We start from the raw sequence: 16,841 nt of genomic DNA, 5'->3' as shown, positions 1-16,841 counted from the left end.
CGCGGTGTTCCCTCGGGAACTGTGCATTTTTCTGGGATAAAAAGTAGCCTATGTCACTCTCGGATCCATAAACTATCTCTTATGCCAAAAATCACGTCGATCCGTCGCTCCGTTACGGCGTGAAAGACGGACAAACATACAAACACACTTTCACATTTATAATATTTGTATGGAAGTATGGATAATATTACATTAATATTTAATTTTTTATGTATTTCTATGTTTTTACTGTTCATTATTGTTATTTTTCTTTAATTTAATTCTAATTTGACATTGCAATTTTATTTTCGGCTGACTTTTAATGGTATTTCGTTTACTATTATACATTATTAATTTCATTACACTTTAATAATTTTTTTTATATAATTTCTGTAATAGCGGGATGTCGAATGACAGTCACTTTGTGGTTATACAGTTTATTAGGAAGATACACATTACAACATATAATAATGAAAACACTAGACATGCGTATAGCTCGATCTCGGTGGTAGATCGATACCGAATGATAATCAGTGGCCGGCGCGGCGGTCACTCGCGCGGCATCGCGCATGCGCTGTGCGCGGCGCAGGCGATGAAAAGAGCAATGGCGCGCGGTTGCTAGGCGGCCGCGTGTTGTCAAGCGGCCACAGAGTATACGGCGGCGGATAAGCGACAAGCAACAGGGTACCGTGAGCGCGGCTATGGGTTCCGCGTTACATTTCTTATTTATTATTAATGTATTTTTTCAGAATGTAAAAAATATTTTTCTAAAGCTTAATTATTGTTACCACTGTTACGCTTTTAATACCTTTAATATTTACTAATTTTCCTATCTAAGAAATTTTTAGTTTTCTATCATCATCCTAGTTATTATTATAAACGGTATGTTTGTTAGAGGGAACAAGTTCGTGAGCTACCAGCCATGTTCCGTCCGGGGCAGTACATAGCCCTGCAGGTGCTGGAGTCAGGGACCGAGGTGATGCTGTCTGCGATGCCACAACACGTCAACTCTGGGGACGCATAGCGACCTGCAGAAAGGTTAGTGCAGTTATAAAGTAGTTTTTTTTAGCATTAGTGTTCCGTGGCTAAGTGAAGGCCCCACTGTGGCCTGTGTGGATCTTTACTAATATTATAAATGTGAAAGGAAGTTCGTTTGTTGGTTGGGCTAAAGTACAGTCGAGTTCATAAACTTGAGAGCAAAAATTGAAAATATCTGAACACGCTTTTACGCCGTTAACAATAGTCTTGTTCAGATATATTTTTTAATCTAATTTTTGCTTAAAAGTATAAACTTAAACTCGACTGTACTAAACTGCCATCCATCCCAGCCTATATACGTCCCACTGCTGGGCACAGGCCTCCTCTCAGAATAAGAGGGCTTGGGCCATAGATCCCACGCGGGCCCAGTGTGGATACTACGAAACTGATTATGATGAAATTTGTATGTTGTCTGTCAGAGGCGGCACTTTATGAACATAAACAATAGACAGGGATAGGGATTGTTTGATGTTTCGAGATGTACGGAACTCTCGGTGCGCGAGTCCGACCCACACTTGGTCGGTTTTTACCCGACTGTTTTATCTTTTCTTTAAGTTTATCAAATCATGTAACCAGAAAGTATATTAAAAAAAAATTTTTTTTTTAAAGAAAGAGAAAATATATTTATTTAACGTCATACATAAAACATCACAATCACATAAAAAAAAAACATTTTCTTTGTATGATTTCTTTACAGAATTCCCCGACACTTTAAAATTTGGCTGTCAATATTTACAGGTGACATACTGCAGGCTGCAGTGTCGTCTGTGGAAGATCACGGATATGTCATGGACATTGGGGTGCCCCACACCAGGGCCTTCCTGCCCAAAGGGGACGCCAACCCTGACATCGAACTAGGTATGACTTATTTCTTTACAGCTGCCGCAGACTTATAATTTCAAGTTGGCCAACTAAGTTGCACTGTATACCAATACAGTAGTAATTTAGTTGGATAAATGTACAGGTTATCATTAAGTTACTGGTCTATTACAATTTAGTTGGCCAAGTTGAAATTAAAAGGGGGTGTTTCACCATCCTTTGATTAGTGTTATCTGGCGGTTAGGTGTGATGCCGTCTCTATTTGTTTTGTTCGAATAGACGGAGACGGCATCACATTTAACCGTCGGTTAACGCTAATCAATGGATGGTAAACAGCCCCTAAGTCTGCAGGCCCACTTTAAACTTTGAACTAATTATCTAACCCTGGGGTTTACATGCGCTCGTCAAGTTTCTTGCCGGATTCTTCTCAACAGAGCTTTTTCCGAACCGGTGGTATTTTTTGGGTGACACTCTTTCCCGGCCCGATAATACCGACATGGAAATACCGACCCTGTTTTTCGTGTACACGCCCATAGAAGCTCATGTCAGTTTCTATGGGCGAAAAACGGTTGGTATTTCCATGTGAGTATTATCCGGGCCGGGAAAGAGTATCACCCGTTTTAGGGTTCCGGAGCCAAAATGTCAAAAACGGAACCCTTATAGTTTCGCCATGTCTGTCTGTCTGTCTGTCTGTTCGTCCGCGGCTTTGCTCAGGGACTATCAAATTTAAAGTGCAAATTTTCATTAAAATCGAGCGTCCTCCTCCCCCCTCCCCTCTAAAGTCTAAACCGGTCGGTGGAAAAACTTGAAAAAATTCGGGATGGTAGTCAGTATATCAAACATTCAAGGAAAACTATATCGGCTAAGTTTGCTTGAGAATTATTAGTAGTTTAAGAGTAAATAGAGAGAGAGAGAGAGAAACATTTATTTAGACATATTCGATACACATAAAAATACATTAGATGGAGAGAAAAAAATAATAATAATAACAGCCTAAGGTATAAAATATACCTAAACTATGGTAGATTCCGTATAAAATACGAAATCCTTAGAAAAATATGACTTAATTTTTTCGTAATGGCTACGGAACCCTATTTCGGGCGTGTCCGTCACGCTCTTGGCCGGTTTTTTTGACATTCGTAAGATGTTTTGACTTTGATTTGGTAGACACGGGCGTGCTGGCGTGGACGTGCGTGAAGTCAGTGACGGTGTCCCCCGGCAACAGCATCGTGGCGCTGAGCGGGGCGCTGCCGGCGCTCCAGCGGGCGCTGCGGCGCAAGCGCGGCGCGCTGCTGCCCGGCGCCGCCGTCGAGTTCATCGTCGACAAGGTACCTTAGTCCTGTCCTGCTAATATTAAATGCGGAAGTTGTGTGAGAGTATGTTTGTTACTTCTGCACACTGAAACGGCAGGACGGATTTGGATGAAATCAATCCTACTAATATTATAAATGCGAAAGTTTGTGAGTGAGTGAGTGAGTGAGTATGTTTGTTACTCCTTCACGCTGTAAGGCTGGACGGATTTGGATGAAATTTGGTATGTAGATAGCTGGACATCTGGAATAAAACATAGGCTACTTTTTATTCCGATATTCCCACGGGATAGGGATAAAATCTCGAAACAACAACCGCTGGGCTTAGAGTCATGAAATTTGACATGATACTTTTTCATGCAACGTCAATGAAAACCACGATTTAATTTTCGGGAATTCCCACGGGAATTTTTAAAAATCCCAAAATTTCAATTCAGCTGCTGGATCTAATGATTTACGTGTGCGAAGCCGCGGGTAAACATTAGTATTTCAAATGCGAAAGTTTGTGAGTGAGTCTGTTTGTTACTTCTTCACACTGAAACGGCAGGACGCTTTTGGATGAACTTTGGTGAAAAGTTAGTTTATTAAATTTAGATTAATAAAACATATGATACTTTTTATCCCGATATTCCCGCGGGATAGGGATAAAAATCGTTGAAAGGTTGACTGAAAGAGATCCCTTTAAGGGATAAGTTCGCCTTTGTACATCTTATTATCCTGTGTTCTGTTATTTTCATCTGTTTTTATGTACAATAAAGAGTTTTACAATACAATACAAAACAAAATCTCTAAATAACAATCACTGGGCTTTGCTATGTAGGTAGCTGGACCTTTGGAATAACACATAGGCTACTTTTTATACCGATATTCCCACGGGATAGGGACAAAATATCGAAATAACAACCGCTTGGCTTAAAGTTGAAATTTTGGACAGTTGTTCTTGACAAAACCTCAAGACCACGACATACATTTTGGAAATTCCCAGGGGAAAATTTTGTAAAATCCCGGAATTTCTATTGTAACTACCATATCGAATAGTTTACGCATGTGAAGCCGCGGGTAAAAGCAAGTGATATTATAAATGTTAAAGTTTATTAGTAACGGCGCCCGATCTACGGGAGGGCAAACCGAGCATTTGCCCAGACCGGCAATAAAGGAGGGGTTTCAAAATTGACTTTATTCCTGTCTTCCAACCTAGCCATCCACAACCCACCGTTAGAGCGTTTTCAGATTATCCGAGCCGATATCGGATCATATTTCATACATTTTACTTGCCCCGACATCGTATCGGCGTCCGATACCGATATCGGGTCGGATAATTTGAAAACGCTCTTAGTGTATGCATAGGGCTGCTAAATTTATCTTTGTCTGGAGCGACTAAACAGCTAGATAGGAAACACACCCGGTTCCTTCACGCTAAGACTTTTTTTTTACTGCTGGACATCATTGGAATTGTATTTCGATTATACCTACATTATTTTTTGTATACATTTGCCGCTCCTTTTGTGAATTTCTAATTATTAGTGTTTATGTATTTTTTCCAAAGGTAATAAATATTTGGTATTTACCAGCGCTTTTGAACTTTGCTTTGAAACTTGACATGTTTTTTTTCTGCAGCCTCTGGACAATGGCATCGAAGGCCACGTGTTCAGCGACACCACAGCTTACATCCAGCGGTTCCACGCCGACAATGTCAAGGGGAAGAAGCCGGCGCTCGGCCAGAAGGTAACAAACTAGCTTCTTGTTGATATGTTGTAATATTACGGCATGGTTTTGATTTGTTCGTTATTCTTTGTAAGTAAAGTGGTTCAGAATAATTACTATAACCAGAGAGCGTAACTTTGGTGCCGATGACAGATGTATGGCTTAATGCAGGGCACTACATCATCCAAGCCTATATACGTCCCACTGCTGGGCACAGGCTCCTTTAGAACAAGAGGGCTTGGGCCATAGTTCCCACGCGGGCCCGTGCGGATTGGGAACTTCACACACACCATTGAATTGCTTCGCAGGTTTTGCAGGTTTCTCACGATGTTTCCTTCACCGCAAAGCTCGTGGTAAATTTCAAATGTAACTCCGCACATGAATTTCGAAAAACTTAGAGGTGCGAGCCGGGGTTTGAACCCACGACCCTCTGCTTGAGGGCGATAGGTCAACCACTAGGCCACACGGCTTTTACTACATATTAGGGTACTACATATTTGAAAGAATACTTATTAAAAGGCCGAATGTAATGTTTGTCAGTATGATAGTTTATAATGTCATAACTCTTTTTTCTCTGAATCCAATGAATGTTCAGTGTTGACGCCTTGCATGTGTGCATCAATACACACATGCATACGACGTATCAAATAAAAATCCCCATCTCTCGTTGCACTTTTCTATATTACTTTATTTGAACCGACGTGTACACGCACCTCTGTATTTTTTAATCATTAATTAAAAGACGTGTACAGTGAAACTGCATTATCCTTTACCAAAAAACCGTCCACCGTTCGTCTTAAACAAGTCGCACCAGTTCCCTACATTCAGAATTGTTATAAAACAAACCTAACCTAACCTATAATTTTTTATAGGATGACCATCTAAAATTTTCAGAAAAATTTAAGGTTCCAGTGACAAAAAAATTATGACAAACAATGATTTGGACAAAAATTACGGTATGACTAGCGAAGAGTATGCGAACTTTGGCGCTCTCCTTAATGCAACATAGAAGTAATTTATTGAATCAGGCGTTACTTTGCGGAGGTCCATATCAATGAACTATAATAATTTCCTTGCTCACCCGCGAACTTACGATAGCTAAGCTTATGCAAAATATGCGTGTTCATGCAGTTCCTCCACCTCCTCCACACTGTAAGAACACACACAAATCACACAAACCCATCTATCACCACCACCACACTACACTGACGCGTTTCGGACTCAACCAGAGCTCATATTCAGAGTGACAGAACCGTACACCATGCTACCAGTTTTTAGACATATTTTACATAACCTTAGCTATCGTAAGTTCGCGGGTGAGCAAGGAAATTATTTTAGTTCATCAACATAGAAGTGTTGTATTTAGATTATAGATAATAACTATATTCAGTAGTGCATTCAAGAAGTCAACAAATTATGTTCTAGGCAAAGCTTATTGACGAAGCGTGTTGCGAAATTTGCGTTGTGTCTTATAAACTTTTGACAAACAATAAAACTTGCAATTTTATACATTTTATTTAGATAAGGGCACACGTTCTGTACGTGATGCCGACCCGTAACGCGCCGTTCCTCACTATGAAGAACATCTTCGAGACTTCCGTACCTGATTTAGAGACGGAGATGAAGTTCAAAGAGGGAGACATCATTGACGAAGCACAGGTATTTATTGTTTTCTAACAGGTATTGATGGATTGTAATAAAAAAAATACGCGTTAAGAAATGAATAGTTAAGTATACCTGAAAAAACAAACAAGAGACGTTATTCATTGCTTATATTTGTACAAATAAAAATTGTTTGCACATTTCAATTAGATGCTCAATCGCCACACTGCACTTTACTATACTCGTGACCACAGCCGCTGTCAGGCAGCCGAAACGTCAAGGTTGATTACGTGAATAAGCTCCGAATACAACAGATATAAAAACTGTTTTTTATTACTTACTATTCTCTTTTACACGGTGGCTTTTAGGAATCTGCTGTTAAAGCTGAAAACTTCATTTTCAATATCACTTAGATAATGCTATGCTAACTTTGGCAGGTGTTGAAAATCACGGGTCGCTCGATCCACTTCAAGCTGGGCCGCAAGTGCGTGGGAACTATGAGCATAAAGCGGGTCGCAGTGGACGAGGACCTTAGCGATGAGCAAATTATCGCCAAGTCGTATCCTATAGGTATGTATTATTATGGGTATTATGCAAATACGACTATTTCTAAAAAAAGAGTCCATTTAAAAAAAAAGTTGTCCAGTGTGTTATACTATATAAAAAAATAATATTTTCTGACGCTATTTCACCACAAAAAATAAGAAATATTGTTTTTAAATATATACAAAACCTTGTGGTAAAAGTGATAAAAAGTCAGATAATCTTTGTTATTGGATCCAATGGAAAGTTTTGATGTAGTTACAAAATTACGATTTTTTCGTCACAAGATTTCGTGACGTTTTCCTGACGTCAAGAAATTTTGGATGTTTTATGCAGTTTATGTTTTATGATATCGTCCTTAGTGTTAGTAATTTCTTGACAAAACTGATTTCTTGTCAATTTCATGACGGGACCAATTTTTGAGAAATGCTTTTATTAGTAGCGAATTTTCACATCGCAGTTACTCGTATTTCTTAAGTAGCAATTTTTCACATAACGTTTCATAATGTTCGCGTTTAATTTGTTCGCATATTTTACCATTACATTTTCTTCTCTTCTTCAAACTTAAGTATAACACTCTTGTCGATGGAGTGTCTTCCAATCATCAAGTTTAATATAGTCTTTTTCTAACCCCCGACACAGTATATATATATAAGCTAAAGCAGTAGGGAAGCTACGAACAATCGCGGTACTGCAGTCGCGAGACCCCCTAGAGGCCGTGTAGAGGCGCGTCTGTGTGTGTGGTCGTTTCGATCGATTTGTTCGTAGCTTCCTTACTGCTTAGCTTATATATATACTGGTGCCCTCGACGCAAAAAGAGGGGTGTTTAAGTTTGACCGCTGTGTGTGTCTGTCTGTGGCACCGTAGCTCTTAAACGAGTGGACGGATTTGAATGCGCGTTTTTTATTTGATATCAGGCTTTCTACCGATGGTTCTTTTTTCCAACTTTTTGTTTCAACAAATGTTGTCGTTATTTGTTCAGGCAGCACGCACCGCGTCCGCGTGCTAATATACAACCTCTCAGATTACGTGTACCACGTGTCTGATGAGAGCTCTGTGCTGGAGGACGCTACTTCAGCCTGGAAGCGCTGCGGCCCGGCCAGCTGGTGGCGGGACGCGTGCTCAGCGTCGCCGATACGCAGGTCATTGTCACGCTGGGGAGGCTCAGAGGTGAGGCTAATTTAAAAGTACTACACTTTACTACCCGACTTCTAAAGGAGGGTTGTTTTTTTTTTTAATTTATAATGGCCCGATGGTCCCAGAGATAGATTAGCGCTGTACGCAAGACTTTCATATTTTTTTATTTTATTTTTACCAATTTTTCCCATATTTTCATTAATTATTGTTTTTTTTTTTCTTTAAATGTCAAAAAAAACTTCATTCAATTTAGGCTATAACAAGCATTTATATCATAAAGGTTTCTGTTAAAAATGACATTTTTAATACAAGTTTTTTTTGCTGATATACTTGCATTGTCATCTAAACTATATTTCCGTATCAAATTTTGATGCGATTTCAATTTGATGAGTTCCCTCATGTGAAGACGATCCTGGCTGGACCACCAAGATGTTACTATCAGATTATTGTATTGTCGCTAAATTTATAAGTATGCCAAATTTCAAGTCAATCCGACTACAGGAAGTGGGTCAAATTCAACTTGCAAGATTTGGCCCGCACATATACATACATGTTAAATAAAAGCTTGTAAAAAACAAAAAGACAAAGGTTTATAATATTACTTAGTAGGATGTAAGTTTGTCACACTTATTTGGTGCAGGATTTGTGCCGCATACGCATCTCACGGACGCCGGTATATACATCGACCCGAAGAAAGCCACCACCACCAAAATCACCAAGAAGAAGTACAAGGTTCGTGTAGAAAAGGCCATAAAAGGTATACGTAGAAATTAAGCGGGGCCGCCAAGTTATCGGTAATAGTCACATTTTTTTTGTACCTACACCAGCACCAATATCTGGCACAGCTAAGCGTGCATAGATATCGGATTTTTTATATAAGAGGGGGCAAACGAACATGCGGGTCACCTGATGGGAAGCAATCGCCGCCGCCCATGGACACCTGTCAACACGAGGGGTATCACAGGTGCATTGCCGGCCCTTCGAGAGACTGATAGGCTCTTTTTTTGAAGATCCCTAAGTTGTACCGCTCCGGAAACACTGTCCCAGGAAACTGGTTCCATACTTTAGGATACGACTATTTCTAGAGCCGAACGGACGTGTCAGATATTCGTGTGTACTATTTCAGTTTGAAATTGACGGCAGGATGGCCAAGTGGTTAGAGAACCTGACTACGAAGCTTGAAGTTCCGGGTTCTATCCCCGGTCGGGGCAGATATTTGTATGAATAATACGAATGTTTGTTCTCGAGTCTTGGATGTTTAATATGTATTTAAGTATGTATTTATCTATATAAGTATGTTTATCCGTTGCCTACTATCCTTAGTACAAGCTTCGCTTAGTTGGACTAGATAATTGGTTGTCAAGTGTCCCATGATATTTATTATTATTATTTATTATTTATTTATCTATATAAGTATGTACCCGTAAAAAGTGCTATAGTACAAGCTTCCTAGTTACTACTGAGACTCCGCTGTCTGTCTGTCTGTCCGTCTATCTGTCACAGCCTAGGCTCTATATCTTGAGTCGTAATAGTAAGACACTTGAAATACATATGATTATGTATAACAACAAATACTAAAAACAGAATAAAATAAATATCTAAGGGGGCTCCCATACAACAAACTTGATTTTTTTGCCGTTTTTTTGCGAATGTCTAATGTTGTATAGATAATGGTACGGAACCCATCGTGCTTGTGTTCGACTCGCACTTCTCCGGTTTTTTTTGCTGTTTTGCGATGTAATCTGCAGATGACCAATATTTTTCATTATTCTAACCTATCTTTCCACTTGACCGTTGCTAGGAGGGGCAAGAGGTGACGGCGCGCGTGTTGACGGTGGACCCGTTCAGGTTGAGGCTGCATCTGACGCTGAAGCCGACGCTGCTGAGTCCTGAGCTGGTGGCGCTCGCCGCGTATGAGGAGGCCGAAGTCGGGAAGGCGTACACGGGCGTTGTTAAGGTGAGGGGCTGTGGGGAATTTGATTAATGTAGCATTGGTTGGTATCGGATAAGTCTTTAAGCTGTCATGATTCCTCATTGAACTCATTCCGGAATTGACACAATGAGGGCTATCGCGAATGAATTCGCCGCTAGAGGCGCTAGTGTAGCGTGAGGTCTCCGAAATGTCAAATCTCATAGTTTTTTGGGTGAGCTACGCGGGTTTATTTATAATTAGAATAATTTTGTGAATATTTTGCACTATCTGAAATTAATTATGGCAAATATGCGTTCCGGGAAACGAATGTCTGTGTTTTGAGACAGTTTTGTCTTTCGGAAACCTTTGTCCTCCCTTTTTTCCGAACAAACAGGGACTATACAACACTGTGGCATGCTCAATATTTATATGGTACGGTTTTAAGGTGTATTAAATATGATTTTAATCTAAACTTTGTTTCCACGCCCGTAATAACAGACTTTCAAAACCATTCTTAAAAAACCTCACGCAACAGTGCGCCATCTAGTGAGACAAAAACGATAGCCCTCATTTGGCGCGGTCAAAGTATGGTAATAGGGTTTCCATTAGCGTGCAGCACCAGCTCTGCCTACCCTCATCGATGCCTCAGGCCGTATCTAAACTTTTAAGGACCTGTTTAACCACTCATTGACAAATATTTTGTGACAGATACATATCTGTGATGTCTTCGCTCTTTGTTTTGTACGAATAAACTATGACGGCATCACATTTATCTGTCACATAAAATTTAACCGTGTGGTGTCGGGTTAGAATTACACCTCTCCATTTCTTCCGTGGATGTCGTAAGAGGCGATTGAGGATATACTAGGTTAAGCAAGGTATACCGTAGGCGACAGGCTAGCAACCTATCACTATTGTACCGTTTTTGTAAAACCCTAAAATTGCTAAAAGTGGCTCCGAAGCGGTAACGCTTTGTGTGCTCTGCCTAACCCATTTGGTTATACAGGCGTGATGTTTGTGTGTGTGTGTGTGATAAAATTTATCAAGGAATAAAACAGGTCCTAAATCTTTGATTTGTAGTCATGAAATACACCTTGTTTATGCATTGTAATTTTGTATCCAGTTCATCAAGGACTTCCTGCTGGTGAATTTCTTCGGGGACGTGGTGGCGTACGTCCCGCGAGGCGAGGTGGCGCGCCCGCCGCCCGACAACCTGCGGGACGCGTTCCATCTCGGGCAGATCGTGAGTACCATTCTAGTTGATGATACAAGGTGTCAAAGAAATACGTTTTTGGTAAAAAAAAAAGTTAATACAAGCTGTTACTCACTTGTTTTTTTTTGCCTGTCGCATTGCACTGTTTTTATCTCGACTGTTGAAGTTTAAGTTAGCAGCGTTCTAGACTACTGGACTAGTTCTTCCCATTTTAGTTTTTTTGTTAAATTAGCGTAATTACTCACAGTTTTCTGACGTTGTCTGTACGAGAAAATAGTTTTTATGTTGTGTAAAATTAGTCGCCCTATTGGCGTATGTTAAGTATGTGTTTAAAGCTTGATTATATTCCAGGTTAGCTGCACCATCTTGCACGTGGATCCGGAGAAGAAGAGGATGCTTGGTACCCTGGTCACTCCGCCATTCTGGCCTGCGGTGAGTTCTGTGCCAAAAGACTACGAAAATCTTGCCACAGTCCAATTTACATTAAAGTGTATGAAAAGATAAAAAATACGTTGACATTTGGTTTTCAGAAAAGGCGTGATGAACTTACCAAACGTAAAAAGGGAACAGATGACAATGAAGCTCCCAAGAAAAAACTGAAAACTGAGCACAACACCGCTGATACAGAAGTCAAAAACAAAAAGAAAGACAAAAAAAGTAAAAATAAGAGCGATGATGATGTAGATGAAGGTAAAGGCCGCGTAAATGAAGTTTCGGAAGAAAGTGATGCTATAGAAACAGACATACATGAAGATGGTGATCAAGCTTTGACGCCTGGAGATAAGGCACTGATAGATTTGTCAGATTGTAGCAGAAGTAAAGAATGGAAGAAGCGCATTGCAGCTTTACAAACTTCAATTAAATGCAGACTAAAGAGGATAGAAAAAATAAATAAGAAAATACTTAGCTTAGAGGAAAGCGGATTGACGGCTAAAAACAAGAAATACCATACAGCTATGCATCAAGATAAACTATCTGTTGAAGAGAGAATGAAGAAATTAGAAGACGCTCTGAAAACAGCACTAGAACAGTTAAGAAAAATAGACCCTGAATATGTAAAGAAAATGAAGAAAGCTGAAAAACAAAAATTAAAAGCAGAATCAAAGAAAACGCTTAAAAAAGCTGAAGGTGAAACTATAGATAAAGAAAAGGTAAAAGAAATCATACAGAAAAAGAAAAAAAACAAGTTAAAAGAGGCGGCAAAGATTGAAGAAAATGCTGAAAAAGAGGTTAAAGAGAGTCCTAAGAAAGATAAAGAAAACAAAAGAAAAGTTAAGAAAGGCGAAGAAGTAAAAGAAGTCGTAGATAAGAGTAAAGATATTAAAGTAGTGGAGAGTTTAGAGCCGGCGCTGGAGATGCCAAGCGCTAAAGAATTCTGGTCGGAAAATGCTGATAACTTGGCGAAGACTGCAAAGGAGGATACATCTAGCAGCAGCGAGGATGAGGTATGTTAATCTAAATTAGCATCTTATTCAGTCCATATTCAATTATAAAACAAATACGACTACTTGACAACTGTATAGCTCAATGGTGTGCGACGGATTTTACTTGTCAGTCTCATCAGTCTTGCAACATCTTCGATTCACAGGAAACAGAAGCGCCAAAGAAGAAGCGGAAGAAACTATCAGCCGCAGAAAAGGTCGCCAAGGCTCGCGCGGAGGAGGAGAGGTTGCGGGAGTTGGAGCGGCGCGCGGCCTCGAGCGACGCCGAGCCGCGCTCGAGCGACCAGTTCGAGCGCGCGTTGCTCGCCAGCCCCAACTGCAGCCAGCTCTGGATCGCTTACATGGCCTTTCACCTACAGGTAAACTGGCTGTTCTCCTTTTTGCGGCGGGCTTTGGGAAACTATCGTAAAGAGCGTAAAACTATGCTGAAGATGCACATAATGTGCATAATGGTTTTATTTTATTGGAAAAGTTCGTATCTATCCTGCTCTCTAGCTCTCTGCCCTCTTAGCTTCAGTATCTATTGTGCAGCCACTTTGACATTTAACGTTTCGAACTCAACCAGAGCTCAGATCTTCAGAGTAACACAACCGTTCACCATGCTACCAGATGTTAGACTTCTATGGGTTTGTGTGATTGGTGTGTGACCTTACAGTATGGAGGTGGAGGAACTGCATGAACATAAATTTCTTGCATAAACATAGCTATAAAGGTCGCGGGTGAGCCAATTGTTTTTTCACACCTCTCCTTCAGAAAAGTAACTTTTCCTCCCTGACGGGAGGGAGCAAAGTGCAACTTTTCTGGTCAAGGCTTTTCTAAGTGTTTTATTGTTTGTTTTATTATTTGGTCAGTCACCAAAGGCGTTGTGCACAGGCGCCACGCCAAAATTCGTCTGGAACAGACGCGTAGGCCTGATGATGATGATTACAAATTAAAAAAATTTTAGTTGATAATTGTAAAGCCATGCCATTTTCTATGCTGGTTGTTCTTTAATAATATTAATTTCTTAATGCTCGGTGTGAAAAGTTGTATGAGCCACTCGGGAGCAAAATTATTTTCATCTTGGGCGTTAACACTTGAATCCTCTTAAGCTAGGATTCTACTTTAGATCCTTCGCTACATTCTGGATGAATACACCATTTTGCTCCCTTGTGACACAAATAACTATAGTTGATTGATATGGACCTCCGCAAAACGCCTGATTCAACAAATTTTCGCATTTGTAGTTGTTTCCTATTTCCCACAGGCGACGGAGATCGACAAGGCGCGCGCCGTGGCCCGCAAGGCGCTCAATACGATCTCGTTCCGCGAGGAGCAGGAGAAACTCAACGTGTGGCTGGCCTTGCTCAACCTGGAGAACCGGTTCGGCACCAAGGTATGGATGAATGAAAAAAAGTTTATACACACACACACAATACTACAACTTTTACTAAAACAGAAGAAATTCAAATGTAATTCCTACTATTCATTAAATGCGAAAATATTGTAACATGTGTTTTTTATTTGTTTTTTGTAAATTTAAGCGTGAAATTTGTGAATTGGTTCTAGTTGAGTAATGTTTTTTATCCAAATTGCTGTTCTGTTTGTTTGCGAAAAGGTATCTTTTATTTATTGTTAGTGGAGGCACTTCTAAGCCGCTGAACCGATTAAGTGAATTCGGATGCAGATAGTTTGAGTCCCGGGAAAAATGGGTATTATCCCGGAAAATGCAGTTCGGGGATAGCGATAAAAGTTGCAAGAAAAGGTACTTTTTCTTGAAGGATAAAAGATTACAAATGTAAGTGAGTTGTACCAAGTTAACTTAACTATAACCAGTCCTGAGGTTCGTTTGCACCAGAGATGTGCGAAGATGTGTTGCGACGAATGTGTTGTCATGAACGAATAGAAACGGTTCATTTACATAGCCTCGCTCCGCTCAACTGTTTCCACTAGGCTGTGCTGTGCGAGGATAGGTAAATTGAAGCGTCTATCATTGGTTCATGAAATACACATTCCTCGCACATCTCTAGTGGAAACGGAGTTTAAGCACCCTTTCCCCGCAACCTGTCTATCCACCCTCGCCGTACTGTTTGGGGTAGCCATACGAACGTCTCGGATAAAAGGCTTGTTTATGCTCAATGTACAATTTACTATTTTTCCCAACCCTATTCAGGAGTCCCAACAGAAGACCCTAGAAGAAGACGCTCCAAATGAACGACACCTCAAAATCCACTCCAAACTGGGACATATACGCAGACACAGCCAAGAGCAGGAACTGTCTGCCCTCGTGGACCTCATGGCGAAGTATATAAAAGGACCCGCGGAACTACACGCTCTGCGGCGCCGCTTGCTACAGGCTGGGGCTGCGGGACAAGGCCCGGCATGTCATGCAGAAAGCTGTGGCGGTGCTCGAGAAGAAAGAACGTAAGTTTGCCACGCGGAAGACCGCCTGGCGATGTAATAAACTCGCGATTCGCTAGATGGCGTTGCTTTCAATTGATTCAATAATTTGTTGAATCAGGCGTCAAGCCCGGTTCATATTTATCTATCGTGTCGAGTCTCTCTATGCTGTTATGCTCTCTGTCTCTCTCTCTATGCTTGTGATGCGACACAACCTTATGAAACCGATAACGTTCTAAAGCGTCACGACACAACATGACAGATAAATGTGACCCGGCTTTACTTTGCGGAGGTCCCTGTCAATGAACTAAAAACAGTTAGTTTGCTCACCCGCGACAACTACGTCTATACAACAGATGTGTGTTCATGCAGTTCCTCCGCGTCCACGCTGTAAGAATTCACACAAATCACACAAACCCACCACACTACACTGACGCGTTTCGAACTCAACCAAAGCTCATCTTCAGGGCAACACACATAACAACAGTATATGGGGTATATTAATAATGAACAGGTAAATTTAGTATTCCAATAATTCTTGTTTAATTAATTAAACAGATTGTGTTTTCCACGCTCGAAAAGGCGACAAGCATTGTCATAAAATTTAACCGCACCCATCGTCTGTATTTCCTAAGGCTCTTCGAGGCTAGAGTGAATAGGCTGTTACTGAACCAATGAGATACACCTTTGTCATCTGCAAGTGAGATAGGCGTCAATCACGTGTCAGATTTTAACCCCCGACGCAAAAAGAGGGTGTTATAAATTTGACCGCTATGGTTGTCTGTCTGTGGCACCGTAGCTCTTAAACGGGTGGACCGATTTGAATGCGGTTTTTTATTTGAAATCAGGTTTTCTCTAGTGATGGTTCTTAGACATGTTTTCTAAAAAATCACTTCTTTCAGACGTGTCGGTGCTGGTCCAGTTCGCCTTGCTCGAGCGAGCGCACGGCGAGCGCGAACGAGCGGAGGCGCTCTTCGAACAAGTGCTCGCCGTCTACCCGCAGAGAGTGGACGTGTGCGCGACTTACGTCGACATGCTGATGAAGACCGGGATGTGCAGGCGTGAGGTCAGTGCTGGCATCGTCTTGTTCTCATCATCACGGATTATATACGTCCCACTGTGGCAGAACAGCACAGTGCGGATTGGGATTGGGATTTTTTATCACCTTGTATTATGCATGTAGTCTGTATCATTCTTGTATTTGTATGTCTAGGACTTATTATTTGTTCGTAGGTCTACGGCAATTTTTGAAAAAATATTTAATAGTTTCAAATTTTTACAAATATACAATTTAACTCGCAAATGTGATGAAAAACATTGTATGTCGTATTAGAATTACGAACATCGACTCATTCGACTTCGGGCATCTAATGGGCTCTCTTTTATTTTATTTATTAAGGCAACAAACTGTTACATTTCAATGCAGCAATGTACATAATATATACTAAAGAACCAATAGTTCCATTAATTATAATATAAACTATAACTAATGCAAGCGCAAAACAAAACAGTTTAACCTACAACATCGTTCTCTCGTTCGTATTTACTTATTTACCGCCCTTACGACACAATCTACTATTTGTTCACAGGCAAGTAATGGAGCGCATGACGTCACAGAAGTTGCCAGCCCGAAAAATTAAAGTGCTTTTCAATAAATGGGCGGAAGTTGAAGAGCGAGCCGGCGACGTTGCGCAAGCCGAGCAAATACGACAGCGCGCCGTCGAGTACATAGAGAAAGCAAAGTTTTAATTAAAAATAAAGTG

At 40.7% G+C, this 16,841-nt stretch overlaps 1 protein-coding gene across 1 annotated transcript; it reads left to right on the top strand.

The window, feature by feature from the left end:
* Positions 1–967: 967 nt before the first annotated feature.
* LOC141432949 (uncharacterized) lies at positions 968–16,827 on the top strand. The gene is given in 19 exon segments (XM_074094784.1): positions 968–1,017; positions 1,756–1,875; positions 3,004–3,164; positions 4,764–4,871; positions 6,372–6,509; positions 6,890–7,022; positions 7,978–8,058; positions 8,061–8,165; positions 8,773–8,864; positions 9,934–10,089; positions 11,168–11,287; positions 11,609–11,689; positions 11,788–12,702; positions 12,846–13,058; positions 13,946–14,074; positions 14,852–14,991; positions 14,993–15,102; positions 15,981–16,131; positions 16,668–16,827. Coding segments are annotated over 18 exon segments (3,063 nt in total). The 5' UTR covers positions 968–1,017; positions 1,756–1,805.
* The last annotated feature ends 14 nt before the right edge of the window (positions 16,828–16,841 follow it).

This window comes from Choristoneura fumiferana, chromosome 11 (assembly GCF_025370935.1).
Source record: "Choristoneura fumiferana chromosome 11, NRCan_CFum_1, whole genome shotgun sequence".
Classification (NCBI taxonomy): domain Eukaryota; kingdom Metazoa; phylum Arthropoda; class Insecta; order Lepidoptera; family Tortricidae; genus Choristoneura; species Choristoneura fumiferana.
Note: the sequence above shows the minus strand (reverse complement) of the source record. Positions and strands in the feature narration are given on the sequence as shown.